The 21,169-nt window shown below is 46.0% G+C and overlaps 1 protein-coding gene across 1 annotated transcript; it reads right to left on the reverse strand.

The window, feature by feature from the left end:
* Positions 1-1,393: 1,393 nt before the first annotated feature.
* Positions 1,394-20,990, reverse strand: mfhas1 (multifunctional ROCO family signaling regulator 1). The gene is made up of 3 exons (XM_074690543.1): positions 17,627-20,990; positions 4,017-4,272; positions 1,394-3,851 (listed from the first exon to the last, which is right to left on the reverse strand). The coding sequence occupies exons 1-2, from the start codon at positions 20,571-20,573 to the stop codon at positions 4,142-4,144; spliced, it is 3,078 nt and encodes a 1,025-aa protein (XP_074546644.1). The 5' UTR covers positions 20,574-20,990; the 3' UTR covers positions 1,394-3,851; positions 4,017-4,141.
* Positions 20,991-21,169: the final 179 nt, after the last annotated feature.

Raw genomic sequence — 21,169 nt, forward strand, 5'->3', positions numbered from 1 at the left:
TGCATTTGCACGGACAACACTGCCCCCTGTCCAGAAGACCCCAATTCCAAAGGTTGCCTTAATTTCATCAACACTTCTTCTTCTGACTTCTTCTGTTTCTCTCTGCACATTTCTGACTTCATCAGCTATTATCCTAAACTCTTGTACAATCCCTCTCATCCTGGGCTCATGTTTGTGATACTCTTGGATAAATGAAGCACTAAGTTCAATAAGTGCGTTCATTAGGTCCGACAGTTCAGGAGGCAGATCTTTGCTCCGTCGTCTTCCTCCTATTCCTTGAGTTGGGTTGGGTGGGTCCATGGTCCAAGCTGAGGTTTTCCTCTGCAGGGTCTGATCGTCAAACTAAACCCTGAGGAGATAGATTACAGGACTCAGGTGTGACAAAGTCTCCTCTGTAGTTGTTTTTTAACCTTAAAGTTATTGATCCCAATAACTCTACTGTATGTCTTTCATGGATTACCCGAAAAATGATTCAGGAGATCCCGCTGGTCAGAGGAAGTCGGGTGTGTGTTCGGCACATAGACTCAATTCACTCCACGTTTTATTGTAGATGCTGTAGAAAAAAAAGAGTGTTTCACGGTGTTGTTATCTAATTAGTGTTCATAGTGATGGTGTTGTTTTTGTTGTTGGTGGTGTGTTTTTTTGTGTGTTTTAGTATCAGATTATACAGTTTTTATGGTTTGTGAGACATGTAAGCACAGAAACAGAAAGGTGAGAAATCGAAAGTGAATGACTGAAACACAGCTCTCAGCCCCTGATTTACACACGGGAAACTCCATAGCATTAACTTACTTTACGGTCAGATAAAGGAACTTTGCCGTATGACTACAAGGTTCACCTCAACTCTGCCGAGTTTATAGAGATTAGAGTTTGTAAAGATTTGACTTAATAAAGATTGAATTTATTAAGATCAGAGTTTCTAGAGATCAGAGAAATGTTCTTACCTCCTCTCAAAGGGTTCAGCGCAGACTGAAGACTTGCTCCTCACATCCTGAACCTCTTAAAAGGACAGAGCACTGATGTGGTTGTAAAATGTACAGATCTTATCCCACCTGCTGACTTTAATAGTACACCAAACATGAGAGTCAGAAGGATTTGAGTCAGAGCTTACACCTGTGGGCTAAGCATACAGATGCAACCACATCACAGAAGCTTTAACAAGGTCAGCATGAAGGTTCAATTAATCAAGAACAGCAAATGTGGACTGAAACTGAGTCTAATGTGTTATACTGATAGTGAAATACACACACACACACACACACACACACACACACACACACACACACACACACACACACACACACACACACACACACACAGAAACACACACACACACACACAGAAACACACACACACACACACACACACACACAGAAACAGACAAAGCTTGGGCGGCGGTACAAGAGCCAGCCGTTGGTTTATTTGGTTTGTCATGTCGTCCTGTGAGATGTAGAGCAGCTACATATAAAACCCTGTGTGCACCCTCACAGTGACTCATGCACAACATTGCACTGTAAATAATGTCAAAGCTCATAGTGTCAACATATAAAAATAAAGATATTATTTACATCAGAGAAAGAAAACCCCTCAGAGAGTGAAAACCACCACAGGGGGTGGAACAGAGACCTGGTTTCACACACAGCCTGTCAGGGAGGAAATGTCACGTGATTGGTTCAGAGGAGATAAATATCTGTACACATCTCACTGACCTCTCATGTCCTTGGCATAAAGACTTCATCAGTCCATCTCAGGCTGAACCAAACCTTTGTACAGAATCAGCTGACTGTAGCTCCTCAGTCCTGTGCTCCTGGAGCTGTGTCCTGTAGCTTTTGATTAGCTTAGCTTAGCCTCAAACGGAGTCAGGTAACCAGAAACCTTCAGGGTTTAACTGGATATGTCGTCAGCAGCAAGAGTTTGAGACCTGTGACTATGAATATCTGCAAGAGTATAAAAACAATCTAGAAAGAGCTAGCCTTTTTCTGGTCTAAAAGCTAAGCTCAGCTAAGCTAAGCAGCTTCCTGTGTGTAAAGTAAAATGAATGTGTGCATCAAAGACGGTTGGCCCTGGTCACATACTCTGCTTTTGACAGCCATATTAAGGTTTTAATTTTGAGTTTAGAGCCTTTTGATATCTATTTGTTTATGGGAAGTTTCGTTACTGCTCAACCTCGACACAAGTGCTCCAGTACTTTTCCCCTGGTTTAATCAATCATATCTTATTGTCTGACCGATTTTGTTTGACGGTTGGGTTTCACTTTAATCTATCTTTAAGGTGCAGTTTGTGTGTGTGAGTGAGTATTAGTCAGTGCTGACGCTCGCTGAAACTAATTCCAATCCATAGAGTCGACATGGCAATTAAATCTTGATTTCTGATGAAGCTCTGCCAATTTCTCACCACACAACATCATCATCTTCTCCACGAGGTGTTCACATCGATGCGAGAGTAAAACTGAACTGTCTGAGGATCAAAGCGATACTGATTTGAGATTAAAGTCATAATGTAACAGGGTCAAAGTCATAATTTAAAGTTATTAAAATCATAATGTTAGGAGATTTAAGTCAAAATGACACAAGAACAAAGTGGTAATATGACAAAGTCAAAGTCATAATGTGTCATTGAATAAAGTTGTAATATTACAGGATCAAAGTCATAATGCTACAATATCAAAAGTTGTGATAATACAAGATTGAAGTCTTAATTGAAGATTAGAGATGAGATCAATGTTGTAATATTGTTCGATGATGGTTGTAATATTACAAAATAAAAGTTGTATTGTTACAAGAACAAAGTTGTAATACTACAAGATCAAAGTCATAATGTTAGGAGATCAAAGCTGTAATACATCAAGATCAGTGTTGTAATATTATGAAATAAAAATTGTAATATTACGAATTAAAAGTCTTAATGTTATGAGATCAAAATTGTAATGTCAGTGGAGTTAAGTTATTAAGTGCTGATCCAAACTATAAGGTAATGGGAGTTGTAATGTTAATGCTATGGAGGAGCACACTCCTGATAATGCTATGAAAATAATGTCTGATCAAAGTTGTGTTTCTGCGTTGAAAATTGTGTTACTCATCCTTTAACTTGATACATTTGGATTTTATTCTTCAGATGCTAAGTCTTTTAATGTTGATGTTCACTGTCACACAGATCTTTCATCATGTTAGGGTTTAACGGTCAGGATATGTCTCCTCAGGAGCTTCTCACTGAAACCACAGAGGAGGTTAGCATGAAGCTCACTGCTACAGTGTGTCTCTGTGTGTGACTGCATTATTCTGTGTCACTAAACCCTCATTAGCTCCTCTGTTTGAAGCTGCAGAGTTACAGCAAGTGGTCTAAACCTGACACCAGGACAGCTCAGACTGATGTTTCCTCCACAGGACAACAGAAACTCTGATTGACAGAAGTCAAAGCTAGCAACACAACAACAGCTCCAACATGTCAGAGCTGGCCTCCTTCTGTCGAGAAATATTTACACAAGAAAACACTTTCAGTTCCTCTCTGTCAGTCCAAAGGTTCCCCACAGGGGCAGGAACTTTTTCAGATCTCACAGAACACATCAGTCCAGTTCAGTCTCCCCTCCTGACCTCAGAGACCTGTCAAGAAGCGCTGCATTGTCTGTACATTTCTCCTCCGTTGGATGTAATGATCCGTCACAGTTTTTCATGCTTTGAGCAATGAGTTCAGAGTAGAAAGGTTGAGACGTGTGGGCGGTCCAATAATGAGGGGCGTTTGAAGCATGACGTGAAGGGATGCTACAGAGAGGATCCAGCCGAAGCTTGTGCTCATCGAGTCCTTAAAAAGTGTTCAACATGACATCAGCCAGAGGCCCATCAACCTGCAACCACCTGCAACACAAGAACATATGGTTTAATGGACCAAGGAGTTCACAACGCAGAGAGTGACATCACCAAGGCTTTATATGTGTGTGTGTGTGTGTGTGTGTGTGTGTGTGTGTGTGTGTGTGTGTGTGTGTGTGTGTGTGTGTGTGTGTGTGTGCATTAAGTACGTACATTATAGGCAGTGATCCCACAGCCGGTGTCCTTCAGCTGCAGGTTTGGTTCAGGCTGTCTGGAGAGGAGGAGGGGACTGATGAAGGGAAGTCAGGTGAGGCAGGTGAAGGAGGGGCTCCAGGAAATCACTTGAGGCAGGGGCTGAGCACGGTGGGTGTAGGGGGGTACACCAAAGCCACGTTGACCCTTTCAGAGCCATTCTTTGGGCAGATGATCTCAGTCAGACCCTCAGGCCGCGGCTGGCTCAGCAGCTCACCTGAAACACAGACAGGAAGTGAGCATGAAGCTAAGACATACGACAAAGCTTCACAGCAGTTCCCTGAGGGTCCACATCTCTTTGTAAACTGAGCTCCATGTTTAATTCATGGTTTATGGTCCAGTCAGGATTCAGGTCTTCAGGCTATGATCTAATGAAAACAGGAGCAGCTCATCCTCATAGGGAAGAGGAACAGGAAGTTGTAGTCTGTGTGTGTCAGTAAACTCTGCTGGGTGACAAAAGTGATAGGATCTTATCTCTGAACATCAGCATAATGTTTTCCTTCTTATCGTTCCAGTTTGTCCACTAGAGGGCAACAGTGACAGTGTAAAAGTGTGCTACATGTTAAGGGAGAGGCAGCCAGCAGGGGGCGCACACATGCAGAGTTTTTTGTGTAGTTCAAAGCAAGTGATTTGAAGCAAGTCTGACAAACAGCTCATCGCTCAGTGAAGGATAAAGGGTCAGGGTCAGGTCTGAGGACTGAGAGACCCCAAACTCAGGGCAGTGTGTGTGTGTGTGTGTGTGTGTGTGTGTGTGTGTGTGTGTGTGTGTGTGTGTGTGTGTGTGTGTGTGTGTGTGTGTGTATGTGTGTGTGTGTGTGTGTGTGTGTGTGTGTGTGTGTGTGTGTGTGTGTGTGTGTGTGTGTGTGTGTGTGTGTTTTATTTTTCCTGGTAGTGTGTATGTTTCCCCTGGACCCAAAAAGAGGAACACATCCACACACTCAGCCCCAATTCCTCTTCCTGTCCAGCACAGGAAATAGAATAAATAAACATCTTTCACTGCTCTTGTGTCCGACGTTATACCCTTCATCATCATCATTATCATCATCACCATCAGTCCCTCTTCTTCACACAGGAATAGCTGAGTCAGGTTAGGATCAGACTCCTGTTGATTCACAGTCTTCAGGATTTACAGACATCCCAAGTTAGGACACAGACCCATCACACCCAGGATGTAGACCTCTCCCCATCCAGATTGTGGATTCATCCTGACCCAGGACTCTGACCTTTTCCACCCAGGATGTAGACTCACTCTGGGGAAACTGTTTCACCAAACCAAACTGATCAGATGTTCACATTTATGACTCATCTCCTAAAAACCTGGAGAGTAAGTTTACCTTCCTGTGAACTCCCTTCAATCTGTTACAAATATGACTTATTTATTTTCTGTGGCTGTGAATGAAATGGAGACAAAGAAAGTGGAGCAACAAAAACACCCGACCCAGATCCCAGCTCCGAGGCTGACACCAGGGATTAATTCACATTAATACCTCCTGTTTTCAGGACAGCTACAGCTCAAAAACACTGTGATCAGCTCACACACACACAAACACACACACTGACCTGTTTCCACGGCCCATATATAACATGCTAAACTGCTGTAACATGACACAGACACAGAGAGAGTGAGGTCGAGTCTAAACACAGGAACACTAATCCACCAATCAGCTTCACCCTGACTGAAGACGTTCAGGTGAGGTCAGCTGATCAATCAGCTGACCTCATGAATCTTCTGCACAGATTATCCACAGGCACAGAAATTAGACATGATCAGAGTTTAGAGCTGAATAATTCAAGTAGCTGATTCTGACCACCTGCCAGATCTGAACCAGATCCACAGTCCCTCATTTCACATAAATCTGGATTAAAATCTCTGCTGAGGCTTTCTGACAAGGTCCCAGTAGACAGGAGGATCAGGCTCATGTGGTTCCATCAGACTCATGTGGCATTTAAAACCAGAGGAGACCAGATGACAGGAAAAAATGTCACGGGGGGCAGAGGATCCATCCTTCAGGATTAAAGAGTGGTACTTCAAGATGCTGATCAGGATTAAAGAGGGGTACTACAAGATGCTGATCAGAAGGACGAAAGATGAAGAGAGGTCAAAGATCAGACTCCACTCATCTCTTTTCCCTTGAAAGCACAGTGAGGATGTGTTTCAGTAACAAAATCAAACTTTTAGCTGGAAATACACTGACTCCACCCCTTTAAAGTCAACCTGTTCTCATTAAAACCTCAGATATCAAAGCAGACCTGAACTCAGCAGCGGGTCTCTTCCTGAACATGCGGCTCTCACTCCTCTGAAGCAGGACGGGGGTCTGGATCCTAATGAACCTAAGCTCACACATTAAAGATGACATCATCAGCCATTAGCCGTTAGCTTCTACCCTCTCACACCCAGCTCCTCTCAGAGTGATGGATGGATAGATCTGTAATGGATCTGTGTGAGATCGATCAGATGAAGCAGATTCACTGAGAGACACGTTCAGCTGAGCGTTAGCGCTGTGCTAAGCTAACCAGATCAGAGGCCTATTAGCCTGTGATGGGGTGAAGCTAAGCAGCATTAGCATCAATCACACAGCTCCCTGCTGACTGCAGACCATTATAGACCAGCAATCTGAAAGGATGTAAGGAAAGGATGTGAGGAGAGGATGTGAGGGGGGATAATGATTGTTGTGTCTGCAGCTCTAAACTCAGCTGATGCTGTCAGGCGAGTTTTCATTCCAGGAAGCAGCTCCAACATCCAGCTGTGTGTCCTGAATTAGGTCAGGGAGTGACTCCTCCTCTTTACACACACACACACACACACACACACACACACACACACACACACACACACACACACACACACACACACACACACACACACACACACACACACACACACACACACACACACACACACACAAAATTAGGAATGTGCTCACCCCCCCTCACACAGGTAGATGACTGGATCACATTCCTGCTCCTCTCGCCCAGACTGTCCTCTCCCTTCTCCTCCTCCTTCTCTTCTTCCTCCTCTCCCTCGTCCTCCTCCTCTTTTCTGCAGTTTCTCTCCCTTTTCTCAAACAGGAAGTAGACTCGAGGACTTGTGGTCCTGCAGGAAACTCTCTCTGAGCATTCAGGGTAGGCTTTGTTCAAAAACTGTTTCCACAAAGTCTCATATCCGACTCACTTCCTGTGCCATGAGAGCAACAGCGGGGTAGGACCATTGAACCCAAAAAAATTAAGCTCACAAAGAAGTCCTGCAGATCGTTTTTAGACTGAAAATGTGTCCTGTCATTTTAAAGACAAAGAGTGTGAAGGAGCATTTCTTCAGTTTAGAAACAGGATCAGAGATCGTTATGTCTGTGATTGTTCACCTCTCACTCCCTGACAATTAAAGGCAGATATTTACAGATTTGTGACAGAGTGGCGAGGAGAGGCCGCCCCTCCCATTAGAGGTGGATTGGAGTTTGGCGTGTTGCAACCTGTTGTTGTTCTTTGTGTAACCTTATTACTGCTGTTTCAATGTGGACGATTTGCTAAGAGAGGTTTAGTGATTCAGAGAGGACGCTGAAATTAAAGAATCTGCAGATAAACTCACACAGGACAAACGATGCTCCTGGTTTTAAAAACTGCAGAAGCTACAAATATGAGTCACTACTGTCTGTGTAAAAAAACATTTGTGGCTGAACGAGTGGTCTATTTGGTGATTTACATTGAGCTGCAGGTCAGTTTTCAGCACAGAGCACATAGAGGACAATGTTAAGCCTTGTTTCCTTAGAGCAGTCTGGTTTAGATTGGTACAGTAACGGGTTGGCTTGGTTAAGCCTGGTCCTGTTTGTGTCTCCATAGTAGGGCTGCACGATTATCGCAATCGCAATTGCAATCGCAATGTCAGCACATACAATTACGTAATCGCAACAGAGGATATCGCAATCGCAATCGCAATGTCAGCACATGCAATTCAGATTTTTCTCCATGATAACCAAGCAAGTCTGTAGACTCATCATGACACAACTTTTTTTATTAAATCGCAAGCACGATCGCAATCACAATATTGTCCACCTAATCGCAAATCGCACCTTTTCCCCAAATCGTGCAGCACTACTCCATAGCCAACCATGCCCCCTCATGGTTGGAGATGTGTAAGCCAGATGCTGATAGCCACACCACTTAAATGATAGTGTGACGCCATAGCAGCATGAAACAGTGATCCCTGCTAATAAATCCAAAGAAGAAGTAAAATGTGACGCAGTAAACAAAAAGCAGCTTTGGGAAACATCCAGAAACTGGAACATTAATGACATATAAAGCAGAGTTTATGAATAAAAGTATTCATAAAGTGATCTCTGCTCCCTCAGCCTGAAGCTTCAAATATTAACAACCTGAGCTGCAAATAGAGACTGTCACCGAGCAGAACCACAGGGTGAGGGAGAATCTGTGTCAGAACCAACACAAGCTGCAGAGTCACTGCCTGATTACACAGCAATAGAGACCGAGAGAGACACCAGCAAGGGGCCAGAACAAAAGATCATATGTGAGCTGAAATCAGCTTATGTTACAGAATCAGCTCTAATCTGTAAACCCACAGTTCCCAGAATGCACCTCGGCATAGCCGAACCTGAGTCAGAGAGCAGGGTGTATAGCCTGGCAGACAGGGAGCAGGGCATGCAGCCTCACAGGCAAGCTGCAGGGCATATAGCCCAGCAGTCAAAAAAAAGGTAAAAGGCCTAAGAGGCAGGCAGCAAAGCATACAGCCTGATGGACAAAGAACAAAGTTAAAAGCCTGACAGACAGATAGCAGGGCTTACAGGTGGACAGACAGAAAGCAGGGTGTGCATCTCACTCCTCTTGCTCTTGATGCTCACGTTGCTGCTTCTGTTAGCATAAACACATAAACAAGGGGTCACATGACATTCACACACTTGAAGGGGATATATCATGCTTGTTTCTCCTTTTCACTATGCCAGACTAGGATGCCTGTAAAGCATTTCTGCCCTCAGTACAAGTCATTTAGTTCCTTCATTGCCCCACAATAAATTCTTAATATCCTCATTTTAGGCCATTCTGAAGATCTCGTTGAAACGCTCTGATTCAGGAATGACCTCCAGTAACCCCGCAACGTCACAGCCCTTTGTGCTCTGATTGGTCAGTTCTATCAGAGGGGCGGAGAGATTAGAGCCAGGGGGCGGTTTTTGCAGCATGGCAGTATTTACAAAATCGCCACATTGAATGGAGCAGACCGAGCGAGTTTGCTGTTTGCCAAAACTTCCCCGTAAGGCATTGATAGCACTAATATAATGGCAGAGTGTAGGATACGTCCTTTTGTATTGGACCCCGAGTCAGACCCGGACGGTTCTGCAGCTCAGGAGGAAGAAAATCCACCTCGACATAGATCATCACAGGACGCTACAGTGTGGTGAGTCAAACTGGTACTGTAACATGTATAGTTTTTACGTTTATACTTGGCTCTTGGTGGGTGTATCCTCGTTGGCGGTTGTGTGACTAACTGACATCACAGAGGAGGAGCTGCTTTATCAGATTACTCCAATAAAAAGAAAGGATCCTCGTGTCGTCACGAAGGTCGAAATCTCACGGCCAAATGGCAATGACCTATTTTCAGAAGCATCAAATCTCGTTCTAGGATATCTGAAAAAATACAATATCTCATTTTTGAAAATTCAGGGGGTGAAAGGTCTTGTTTTTAAATTTATTATTTTATATGTAAGTATTAAATTACGGATCAGCATATGTCCCCTTTAATGTGATGCTAACAGCCAGGCTAACAGGGTTAACTACTGCAAGGTGATAACGTTTGCATGCTGGTTAGCCTGGAGAGCTAACAGAGCATCTGGAGTCTGTAACAGAGAGTGTTTGTAGCTAATCCTCCTCCATCTTCACACACTCCGTCACACACTCCTGGTTTCTATCAGTCTGATCCGTCCCCCACAGTGAGTGTGTAAGATCTGATAAATCCAGGGTGTATGAAATGGAGCAGAATCAGCCGACAGGATCCAGATCTCCTGAGCAGTCTCTAAAACCACGCCACATTAGCCTGATCCTCCTCCACCTCCTCTTCTTCCTCCTCCTCCCCCCCTCGCTCTGCTGGACTGACACACAGACGGGATTCTCAGGAATGTGTGGCCTACTTCCACCGCAAAGGAAACACTGAAAATAGCTCTCACACACACGCAGCAGACACACACATGCAGCAGGCACACACACAGACACCTGAGAGCTGCACGAGTCCTGCAGGATTGAAGCTGAGAACAGAGGAGCAGCAGCTGTCCCAGAATCCCTCACTTCATCCAGAAATAGAAACCAAACTTCATTTTTATCATTCAGACATCTGAAGCTCTCTCACATCTGCTTCAGCAGTGAGGGATTCCCCTTCAGACGTGAGTGTGAGCGTGTGAGAGAGTGTGTGTGCAGCTGCTAACATATGCTGTGTAATGAGATGGAGTGCTGAGCAGGGATCTGTCTCATTAGGAGCAAAAACAGGCAGCGAGGAGCCTCGTGCTCTTAGCACATCTGAAGACAGACCAGGAGCTGTGAGGGCCACCGTCTGAGCTCTTACATAACCTCCACGGCGCCTGGCAGGCACCAGGGATTATTATGGGATGTATTCAGGGTGATTCTGCAGACGTAAAGAGATGTACAAACAGACAGGAGGACGTAAAGCAGTCGATCAGGTGATCCTACAGGTGAAGAAACATCCTGCTCCTGATGTTTAATCTGTCAGTAAGTATTAATGCTCCAACAACACAAACCAAACATGGCCTCGCCCTGCAGAGCGGTGTGTCGCCTCAGGTTCTGGTGAGTCTGAAACCTGACCCGGTCTGAGCTCCACAGGAAAAAAAGAGAGTAAGAGAAAGGCAGGGGGAAAGTTCTGGATCCTGTTCAGGGCTGCAGACGAATCGATTAAAATATAAGCTGGACATTAGGCATCCAAACACACTCTGCACACACACATCAGAGTTTCAACGACAGCCATATTTTAAGCTGACTGTTGACTCCTGGTCCTGAGAATCTTAAGTTGTGAACCTTCAAAGGGGGACAGGGTTTCCTTCAAAGGGTTTGGATACTATGGCACAAAGCGAGGAGAGCGCTGAAAGCCAGAAACTAAAAAAAAATCACCTCCTGAGGATATTTTATTCCCATCTGTCCGACTGTACAGAGCAGTCTGCATGTAAATACAGAGACACACACTCCTCTGGGTTATTTAACACCAACAGAGGAAATATTAATAATTTTTCACTGTAATATCAGAGATATGTCACTCATTCAGCCTTTAACATCTGTTAGCATGAGGGGGGATGTTGCTGTAAACAGATTTTTGTGATAAAACAATAAAACAACAATCCACCATGAGGTCAGAGGTCAGGTTTTCATCACGCTCAGCTACAACTCAACGCCTCAGGGGAGTCCAGATGTGGGCGGAGCTCCTCCCTGACATCACAGCTCAGGTGGACTCAGTGCTGGTGAGTAAATCCTTCCATCCTGTGAGTGTGTGTCTGTCAGAGTGTGTGTCACATGTGTGAGATAATACAGCAGCTTAGTGAGGTGATGTAACAGGATGGTAAACACACACACACACACACTCACACCTTGCTCTGAGTCATGAGGATGTTTGTCACCTTACAGTCAAGAGTCATTCTGACAGATGATGTTAAGTATTTGTGTAAATAAATGTTTGTCATTGATTGAATCTGGATTAGATATTTCACCACACAAGCTGTCAGTCAGTCACAGCTCCTGTAGTGCATGCTGGGAGTCAGGGTAGGCTGAGGTAAAGATTTATGATGAGTGAGCTGCAGGATCAGATCCTGACCTCAGGCAGACGCATGAGATCTGACAGGAGACACAGATCTTCAGATTAGACTGATTTATGTTCATCCAGGTCCTCACCTGCAGGGGGGGCTACACCAAGCCCTGATTAACCACCGCACAGAGCAGAGGGGGCGGGTCCTAACACACCTGAGCCACAGGTAGCTGTTCCTGTACTGACTCTGCTGTAATCTGACTGATCCTGTAACAGGATTAACGCAGACACTGAGACAAGAAGAGAGAAAGTACACACACACGCACACACACACACACACACACACACACACACACACACTCTCTCTCTCTCTCTCTCTCTCTCTCTCTCTCATAGAAACACATACACATACATGCAGGTGGTCTGAGGCTCTAGAAGTTCCAACATATCCTGAACTTTAAGAGTTAAACAATTAACCCAAGATGATTTCAGACATGAGAAACATTTTTCACACTTGCCAGCGTTTTCACGTTCGCCCCCCCTCTGAGGAAAGGATCAACTTCATCTCTTGAGTGTCACAGATGGAAAATAAGGCATGAACATTTCAGAATTCAAATGTCAACATGAAACCGTATAACTGTGTTCAGAGCAGGGGTAAATAGTTTCTGTGGCTCATTATTTGGGTGACCGTGGGGCCAAAAACCTGGGTAGATTAAGCCGCACCAGACCAGCAGAGGACAGTAAGACAACTTGCTTACAGCCCCCGCCTCCCAAAGTCCTGGAACTTTAGAAAGTACTATCCCCAGGTAGGGCCGTTTCAGGGGTTGAGATTGATTCAGTTCCCGTTTTCCACCAGAACAGCTGAAAAAGGTTCGGCTAAAATCTGAAACGATGAACTCGGTGACCCTCTGAGCTCAGGACGAACATGGACGAGTCTATTTCTGACTCTGGGAGGCTGCAGCATGAAGTGATACCTGTCAACAGTAACTGCTAGACGAGGTTAAAAACTGAGCGTGCTCAGAGAGCTGTGTGTTTATCCTGCAGCTGTGTGGAGTCCAACAGGCTGCAGACCAGAATATCATGTCCATAAAAGGTCTGGAGAACCTCAGAGCCCTGAGACACATTGCTGGGTTCAGACTGATCCACAGTCAGCCAAGGTGATCAGGAAAACCAAGACCAGAACACGCCGATAACCGAGCAGAGAAGAAGAAACAGAGCGAGCGTTATCAGAGAGAAGGTAAAAACCACCTCCAGATGTTTCAAAGGAAACAGAGGCAAGGAGCTGGAGTGCGACCGGGTGCATCATGGGAAATGTAGTACACAGTGTGGTTTGATGAAACCAGGATGTGTCAAACTCAGCTGCTTTAAATCTAGATAAAGAGGGCTGAAAAGATGCTCAAAATCTCAAAGTAAAAGCTCTTAGCTAGATGATATCAAAAAGCTCAAGAGATCTAACAGATCTAAAGAGTTGGAGAGCAAGAGAGCTAAAGGACATAAAGAAACAGTGAGGTGAGATTATTATTTTTTCCGGATGGATTCACATAGGAACACGTCCACAGCTCCACCACTTCCTGTGACACCAAAGTGCCTCACTTAGCTCTGACAGCATGCTAACTGTGCTAACTCACAGGTAAAGGTGTTAGAGGAAGCTCTTTAGCGTCTCATCCAGTCAGCTGCAGATGGACTGACAGCAGAACACATGGGGAGAGAAGTGTCTCTGCAGACACACACTCCACAAACGCACTTCTTCTGGATAATGGTTAGTAAGTCAGAGGAACAGCTCCTGACTCAAAGCTGGCATCTCAACAATTTGGGTTTTATTATTATTATTATTATTATCATTATTATTAATAATAATAAACCTTTATTTAACCAGAAAAAAAAGTAATTGAGATTTAAAATCTCTTTTCCAATGGTGTTCTGGCCAAGACAGCAGCAGCAAAGCTACATTTCCACCACAGACACAAATAAACACTTTACACAACACAGCACGGAAATATGGCAAATACCTCCAGGAAATAAAACCATCATACATCTGACAAGACACTTGCAGACACATAAATCTGTCTCCCAATCATTTAAGGGTCTGTTTAAAAGCATCCAGAGAGCACAGTTCAAGTCTTTCTGTAGATTCTTCCAGCTAATGGAGCACTGCAAACTTGAAAGATTTCTTTTGCCAAGTTCAGTCCTGACCCTGGGAACAGTAAAATAAGATCTTGTGATGGAGGGGCATGATTCCTGCACTTTTCTGCACAATACAGGTAAGGAGATAGGGTGGAAGCAGACCTAGAATACACTTACTGCGTGATGACAAGGAAGGCCACTCCACACGAGAATAGAGCATGCAGTGGTGAGTCAATGCTTTAAAACCTGATGAACCGTAAGGCTCCATGGTACACAGTACACAGGATCGTTTCATATCAAAGTTTTAAAGTCTCAAATCATCACAGATGAAAGTTAAAACCTGCTGAATCATGTCTTAGAGGGGGGGTTCCTGTGTTCACAGTGTGATATAATCCTGATCTTTGACAGTCTGTGAAGCATCCAGAGTCTTTCCTCTGGACTTTCTTCTGCTGGTTTTACAGAGACTAAAATAAAACCTCAAAGTCAAACCTCAGACCTGAAACACAGAATGAATCAAAGCCACTCAGAGAGGACGTTCCTGCAAACAGCCAGCTATAAAAGCTGTTTTCTTTATTCAACCCCCCCAGAGAGAGAGAATCTGAAGCATTTCCTGATGGGGTCGATGGCCCAAGTACAAAGAGCTCCCTCTTTTTATTTTCTCTAAATCTCTTCCTCTCTTTCTCTGGCCCTCCATCGCTCTCTCTCCAGCCATGAAATGATTCATCAGATATCAGTAATCTCTCTCTCAGTGTTTGCTCATGTCGCAACTTGCTAACAGTCAGGAACACAGGGAGGTTTTTCTGTTCCTGTGGCTGCAGGACAGCTTACAGACAGTCATTCATTCATTCATTCATTCATTCATTCAGAGAGCTCTGAATAAAACGCCTGCTGAATGTTTACGGGATTAATAATCTGCTTACACGATGAACTCTTGATCTGTGTGCGAGGTTCATTCTGTTTACAAACCTAAGCGTGTGAGGAGTCTGAGAGCGGCTCCACAAACTGATCTGTGTCAGGTTAATCTCTGAAGACTAAGACCAGAGACTGGAACCGGAGACTGGAACCAGAGATTTGGACATGGGACTGGTATCAGGGCGCAGACAGCCATTCATTCAGAGGGCAAGAGGATAAATTCAGAGGAACAAACGAGTCGCTGAGCAAGAAATCAGCTGACTGTCAGGAGGAACACCAAACACCATCTGATCGTTTAACACAGCCCGTGATACGCTTTACTCCTCTATCTCACTCCTCTCTGTCTCTACTCACTATCTTGTCTTTTTCAGGCTGATACGCTGTCTTAGCATTAAGACTGGAAACACAGCAGAGCAGCCAGCTTAACATAACCATGTGAACTCATGCTCAACATCAAGTGGGACAAAAAAACTGGAGCTGGAAGAAATGCTATTTGAGCTTAGCATCAATTTTTAACACTCTTAACTTTAGCAAACAGTCTGATCACAAGGATAAACAGCTAGCCATGAAAGCCTGGAAACCAGTAGACACTCTTGGTCAGTCTTAACCTACTAGCATAGCTAAGCATTAGGATTGGGTAAACAATAAACATGTAGGTAAGATTAGCAGATATATTCATTATATATGGGATAATATACGAGAGGCAACAGCAGCAAATATCCTAGCTTAGCAAAGCCACTACACAGGTGAAAAGGTAGCCTGGCTTAGTATAAAAAAGGAATTTAAGGCTTATCATAGACTAACTTAGCATTAAGATATGCTTCAGTGGAAGAGGGCTACTAATTCAACTAATTCAGCTCAGTTTAACATATAAACTGGAAGCTAGGGGTGCACCGATCACAATTTTCTGGCCGATCACCGATCTTTAAAAAGCCTGACCTGCCGATGCCGTTTTTTATTTTTTTATAACTGACAGCATCTACCTTCAATGTTCCAATCTTATCTTATTGAAAATTATTGAAAAATACCTGTAAAGCAATAAAAATCTTTATGTTTTAACTTAAACAACTAATAAAGGGTCCTGAGTTTTAGGTCTCAGAGCAAAAAGCAACAATGGCTGGTTGTCAGACCTTCCCAGAGGTACATAAGATCAGTTTTATATGTAAGGATGGGCGGATCACCAATCACGGATCCTTGATCACCGATCACTGATCCCCCAAATTAAGGAAATCGGCATTAACGGTGCATGTCTACTGGAAATTAGGGATGCACAATATTGGATTTTTGCCGATATCCGATATGTCGATAATCACAAGTTTGTTTTTTTCACTGTAAAGAAAGCTAAGTCTATCCTGTACTGGAATTTATATGTTACTCTAATTGTGATGGTCTTATTTGTTTAAGAAACACACATAAAACAAGACAAAAAACATTTGATTTTACGATAAATAAGAAATGTATTATTTTTTTCAAACTCAAGACATTCAGTATTGAAATACAGAAAAATAATTTCTTTAGATCACATGAACTTTAAATGTACAATGCATTTTTCAACATGACCAAGTTGCATTTGATTGTTTTAGAGCTACTGTAACAACCTGGTGACAGACACAGAGCTCTGCACTGCAAATAAATGAAGTGCTACATTTTATTTAAGGAGCTTATTTTTCAGATGGAAAATAATAATAATCCTAACTGAATAGCACCTTATCGGGTGTGCCTATCGGCAGAAATTTTCATATCTGCCGATACTGATAAACATGTTTTTAAGCTTTTATCAGCCGATACCGATATTGTGCCGATAATATCGTGCATGTCTACTGGAAATGGCACAACATTTAGCAACGCTTTCAGCAGAGTCACTTAACAGAGAACTTAGCCCAACATAGCATAAAGAAATTAACTGTTTGGACACTAAACCAGAAGAAACTTCTAGCATGGCAAAATAAAATACACAGACTGGAAACACAGTTAGCTCAGCATGAAAACTAGAAACAGGATGAAACAGCTAACCCATCTTGGCATAAGAACCTGACTCAGTCGGATTAAACAGGGGCAGACTTCACAAAGTCTAAATAATCTGGAAACTAGATAGAGGCCTTAGCTTAGCGTAGCATACTTAGAACAGAGGGTAATAACAGATTTATCTTAGCATACAAACTGCTAGCTGAGCTCAGGTCATAGGGAGGTGTTCTCTCTGTAAACAGGGCTACCAGTGCCTTATGCTAAGCTAACAAGCTGTAGCTGTGCAGTAATGTGAGCAGTGAGCTGGTGGTTTGTTTGCTCTGATCTGATGATAAAGCTTAGTGTTATAGAATAAATAGGTAATAGGTTTGTGTTGCTCGGTGTTAAAGTTTGAACATCATAAAACCATAAAAGGCAGAAACACCTTGCTAACACACTGACATAATGAGAGGCCAACCTGCCCCTGAGTCACAGGAACACAAACAGATCAGTTCAGGGACACAACAAACAACAACATCCAACATCTGAAACACAACCAGCCTCAGATTCACTCCTCTACACCTCCTCACAGCTCCTCTCTAAGAAACAGCAGCCTTTGTTCTCCTCCTCCTCCTCCTCCTCCTCCCTGACCCTGAGCAGATTTCCCGGCAGAAAGAGAATCATTCTCTGAATGTTTAATCACTTTTAGAGATGAGGACCTTCAGAGCTGCAGAAGCTGACTCAGCTGACCTCAGATGTGTTTAACAGACTTAAGTAGAGAGAGTGTGTGTAATGAAGGTGTGTATGACCTTCTGTGAGGTGTGTGTGGAGCAGAGGTGTGTGTTACCTGGGAAGGCGTGTGGGCTGCTCGCCCCTCTCTTCAGGCACTTGGAACAGAGGATTTGGACAGAGTAGAGGAGGCCAGGCCACTCCTGCAGCAGCATGTTCAGCTCCTCCACCAGGGGCGTGACGGCCTGCCATGCCGTCCAGATGTTGGGCAGGGAGGCGTGGCTGGCGATGGACAGAGTCTCAGGCTGAAGCTTCCCTCTGGCAGGCTGGTGGCTGATGACCACGGGGACTTTGCCTCTGTAGGCCAGGATCTGGTGCCTGCCGTCAGAGCGCTGCACCACATGGCTGTTGATCTGCACGCTAAAGCGGGCAAAGAGTCCAGGGGGAAACAGGAAGGGGAAGCTGTACTGGATGTGCAGCTGCTCTACGGACAGGAAGTGGCACAGAGGACTTCCCCCCGCTGAGGCCTCTGCCCGCGGCTCCTCGCTGCTCACGTAGCTGGGGAACTTGTACCAGGCGGTGGCGCCATTCAGAGGCTTGCTGCGTGGCTTATTGATGCAGTAGCAGATCCCCATCTTCTCCAGCAGCTCCAGGATCAGGTGCAGGTCCTGCTGAGTCTGGATCAGGGGTCGCAGCAGCAGACGAATCACATTAGAGGGCAGGAGGCCGTGCTGGAGGAAGCCCTCTACATGATGCTGGAGGTGAGTCACCCTGAGCTTCTCCCCCTTCTCGTCCTCTATCACCAGACTCACCCGCCCCTTGTCCCCCCGCTCCCCTTCAGACAGGAGCCGGTCCAAGAGCGTGGACTCGTCCCGCTGAAAGAAGACGTTGAGAATGGCGATGAACCGTGGAAGATTGTGAAAGACATACTCCTTCAGCGTGAGGCTGTCCTCAAAGTAAAGCAGCTTCCCGCTCTCGTGCAGGTAGGACAAAGCGCTCTGCAGCCTGTCCTCTGTCAGCCCCGCCTGCAGGCCCAGGCGAGCTGAGTCCCACCACGACAGCCACAGGTCTTTGGGCTTAAAGTGCAGCTCCTCCAGCATCTGCCAGGACTTTGGCAGGATGCGGTGCAGGTTGGGGAAGATGTCCCGGTGGTCTGCGACAGACATGAGCTTCTCCCTGAGCCTCTGGATGTTCCTCTGGCTCTGGGTGCAGCTGACGCCCAGCAGGGGGGACAGGATTTGCAGTCGCTGGTTCAGCATGAACTGCAGCTGAGCTTTCCTGCGCCTCAGGTTCCTGTCAGAGACACCATAGAAGAGGACATGAGGGCTGGAGGAGCGCACACTGAAGCCCTGCTCCAGCGCTTGGTCCACCTGCAGATCCAAACTCCTCAGACCCTGGATGTCCCTCTTCTCCTGCAGACCAATCTGTCTGTGGATGTCCAGACTCTTCTCCTCCAGTTCCTCCTCATCACACAGGTCAGCATGTGTGCCCACCAGACAAACCACAGCGTGTGGGACTTTGGCTCCAAGGAGGTGCAGGAAGTACCCCACATGGGTGTAGAAGTTTTTGGGTGAATAGGCTTTAAGGTTTACAACCAGGATGTAGAGAGCACCGGGGGACAGGAAGAAGGGTTTGATGAGGTCATAATTTTGCTTCCCTGACAAATCATAAACCAGAAATGTGAGGCAGCGATCAGCGTCTGCCACCCAGTTTGTCACCTCGATCCCTTTGGTTCCCTGCAGTCCTTTGGTGTCCTGCGGCGTGCTCACCAAGCTGCGCCTCAGGCAGGTTTTCCCCGCCTTCTTCAGCCCCATCAGGACCAGTTTGAGCCGTGGCTTGACAGCCAGCTGAGAGTGAGCTAGCTCTTTTTGATAAGCTGCAATGTACGGGATCCCCTTCATACAGACCTCGTATGGGGGCTGGATCAGCGGGTTGTCCTTCACCTTCCAAATGTTCACCTTAGACAGCTTCCCGAAGTCCTCTGGCAGTATGGCTATTTGGTTCCCCTGAAGGACCAGCTCCTCCAGCTTCTCCAGCTCCACGATGGAGTCGGGCAGGTATGTGATGCGGTTGTTGTCCAGCCACAGGTTGGCAAGCTGCAGCAGCTGACCGATATCCTCAGGGACATGGGTCAGTTTGTTCCTGCTCAGGTAGAGCTCCTCCAGCCCAGTGATGCTTAGAACCACCTGAGGGAAGTCCTCAAACTCGTTGGAGGACAGGTTAATCATTTTGAGTTTCTGCAGACGTCCAAACCCGGCAGGGAGCTGCGCAAGGCTGTTCCCGTCCAGCATCAGGCTCTCCAGGTGAGTCAGGTGACAGAAGGTCTCTGGTAAGGAGGTCATGTGCAGACTGCTGAGCCACAGGATCTTCACTGACTGCAGCTTCATGATGTCTGCTGGTAACGCCTCAAACTTATTCCCAGAGCAGTCCAGCTCCTCCAGGTCACTGAGGGCCAGAATCTCAAGGGGGAACTGGTTCAGTTTGTTGTGGTCAGCGTCTAGAGTCCGCAGCTTGGAGAGTCCAGAGAAGGATCTGGGGAGATCTCTGAGGTCATTGAAGCTGATGTCAAGCTCCTCCAGAAGCTGCAGCGCTCCAATCTGAGCCGGCAGGTGCTGGATCTTATTGTGGCTGATGCAGAGCTTCTTCAACCCCCTGAGCTGACCCACACCCTCCGAGAAGCTCCTCAGACTGTTGTGGCTCATGTCCAGCTCCACCAGCTGCCCCAGCTCGAACACCACCCTTGGAACGGCCGAGAACTTGTTTCTGCGGAGGACCAGGATGCGCAGGTTGTTGAGGGAGGATCCCAGCCCGTCTGGCAGTTCCTGGAGGGAGTTGTTCCCCAGGTTCAGCACCTCGATCTCTGCGATGTCCTCAGGCAGGATGATCTGGTTGTCTTTGGAGCAGAGGGTGAGCTGCCGCAGGTTGCTCCGCAGCTTCCTGGAGCGCAGGGCGGCATCCCTCCACAGCCTGGCCGTCCTCAGATTGTTCTCCTTGTCCTCCATGGCGGACCCCTCCTCCTCCTCCTCTTCCTCCTCCTGCTCCTTGTTTTCATTCAGAGTTTTCATGGAGATGGAGCGGGCAGCCTGGAGGACGGACTCCGGCTCGGATCAGCTCTCTGCTCGGCTCCACACACGGTTCAACACACGGCTTCTGTCGGCGGACAAACGAACGTATCGACGGCAGCAGGAGGAGCGTGTGTGTCCGCGGAGGCATCCTTTTCTCCTGCGCCACCCCGCACACAATGAGAACAAACCAGCGCGCTACACGCCCGGGTTCGATCCCCGAGCAGAGCTCCTGAACCGCGGGTCCCCTCGCTCCCTCCCGCGCGTCCTCATGGCCTCAGCACGCCGTCCTCCGGAGCTCTCTCCCGGGGTAAAACTCCGTGTTTGTGAGCCTTAGATCCGTCTGCGTGTTCCTGAGAGTGGGGAGTGGAAGTGAGGCAGCGGAGAGGATCACACTGCGTCAGATCCACCAGCCCTCCTCCCTCTCCCCTCCCTGCCTGCTTTCTCCTCCCTCTCTCCCCCTCCCTCCCGCTGTGTGAGGAGGAGTAGGAGAAGTGAAAGTGTGTCCCTGGGTTTAAAATAGACGCAAAGCAGAACAGAAGCTAAGAGTTAAAGTTAAAAACACTCATTAAACACACATTAATCCTAACCCTAACGTT

Source organism: Halichoeres trimaculatus, unplaced genomic scaffold (assembly GCF_033239565.1).
Source record: "Halichoeres trimaculatus isolate MK-OKI-2021-1 unplaced genomic scaffold, fHalTri1.1 fHalTri1_scaffold_16, whole genome shotgun sequence".
In the NCBI taxonomy this organism is placed as follows: domain Eukaryota; kingdom Metazoa; phylum Chordata; class Actinopteri; order Labriformes; family Labridae; genus Halichoeres; species Halichoeres trimaculatus.

What these genes read in the sequence shown, in the direction of transcription:
- mfhas1 (XM_074690543.1), bottom strand. Translation starts at nt 20,573, where the DNA reads ATGAAAACTCTGAATGAAAACAAGGAGCAGGAGGAGGAAGAGGAGGAG. An exon ending in CAGCCCACACGCCTTCCCAG is followed by an intron (nt 4,273 to 17,626) that starts GTAACACACACC and finishes TCTGTGTTTCAG; the next exon opens with GTGAGCTGCTGAGCCAGCCG.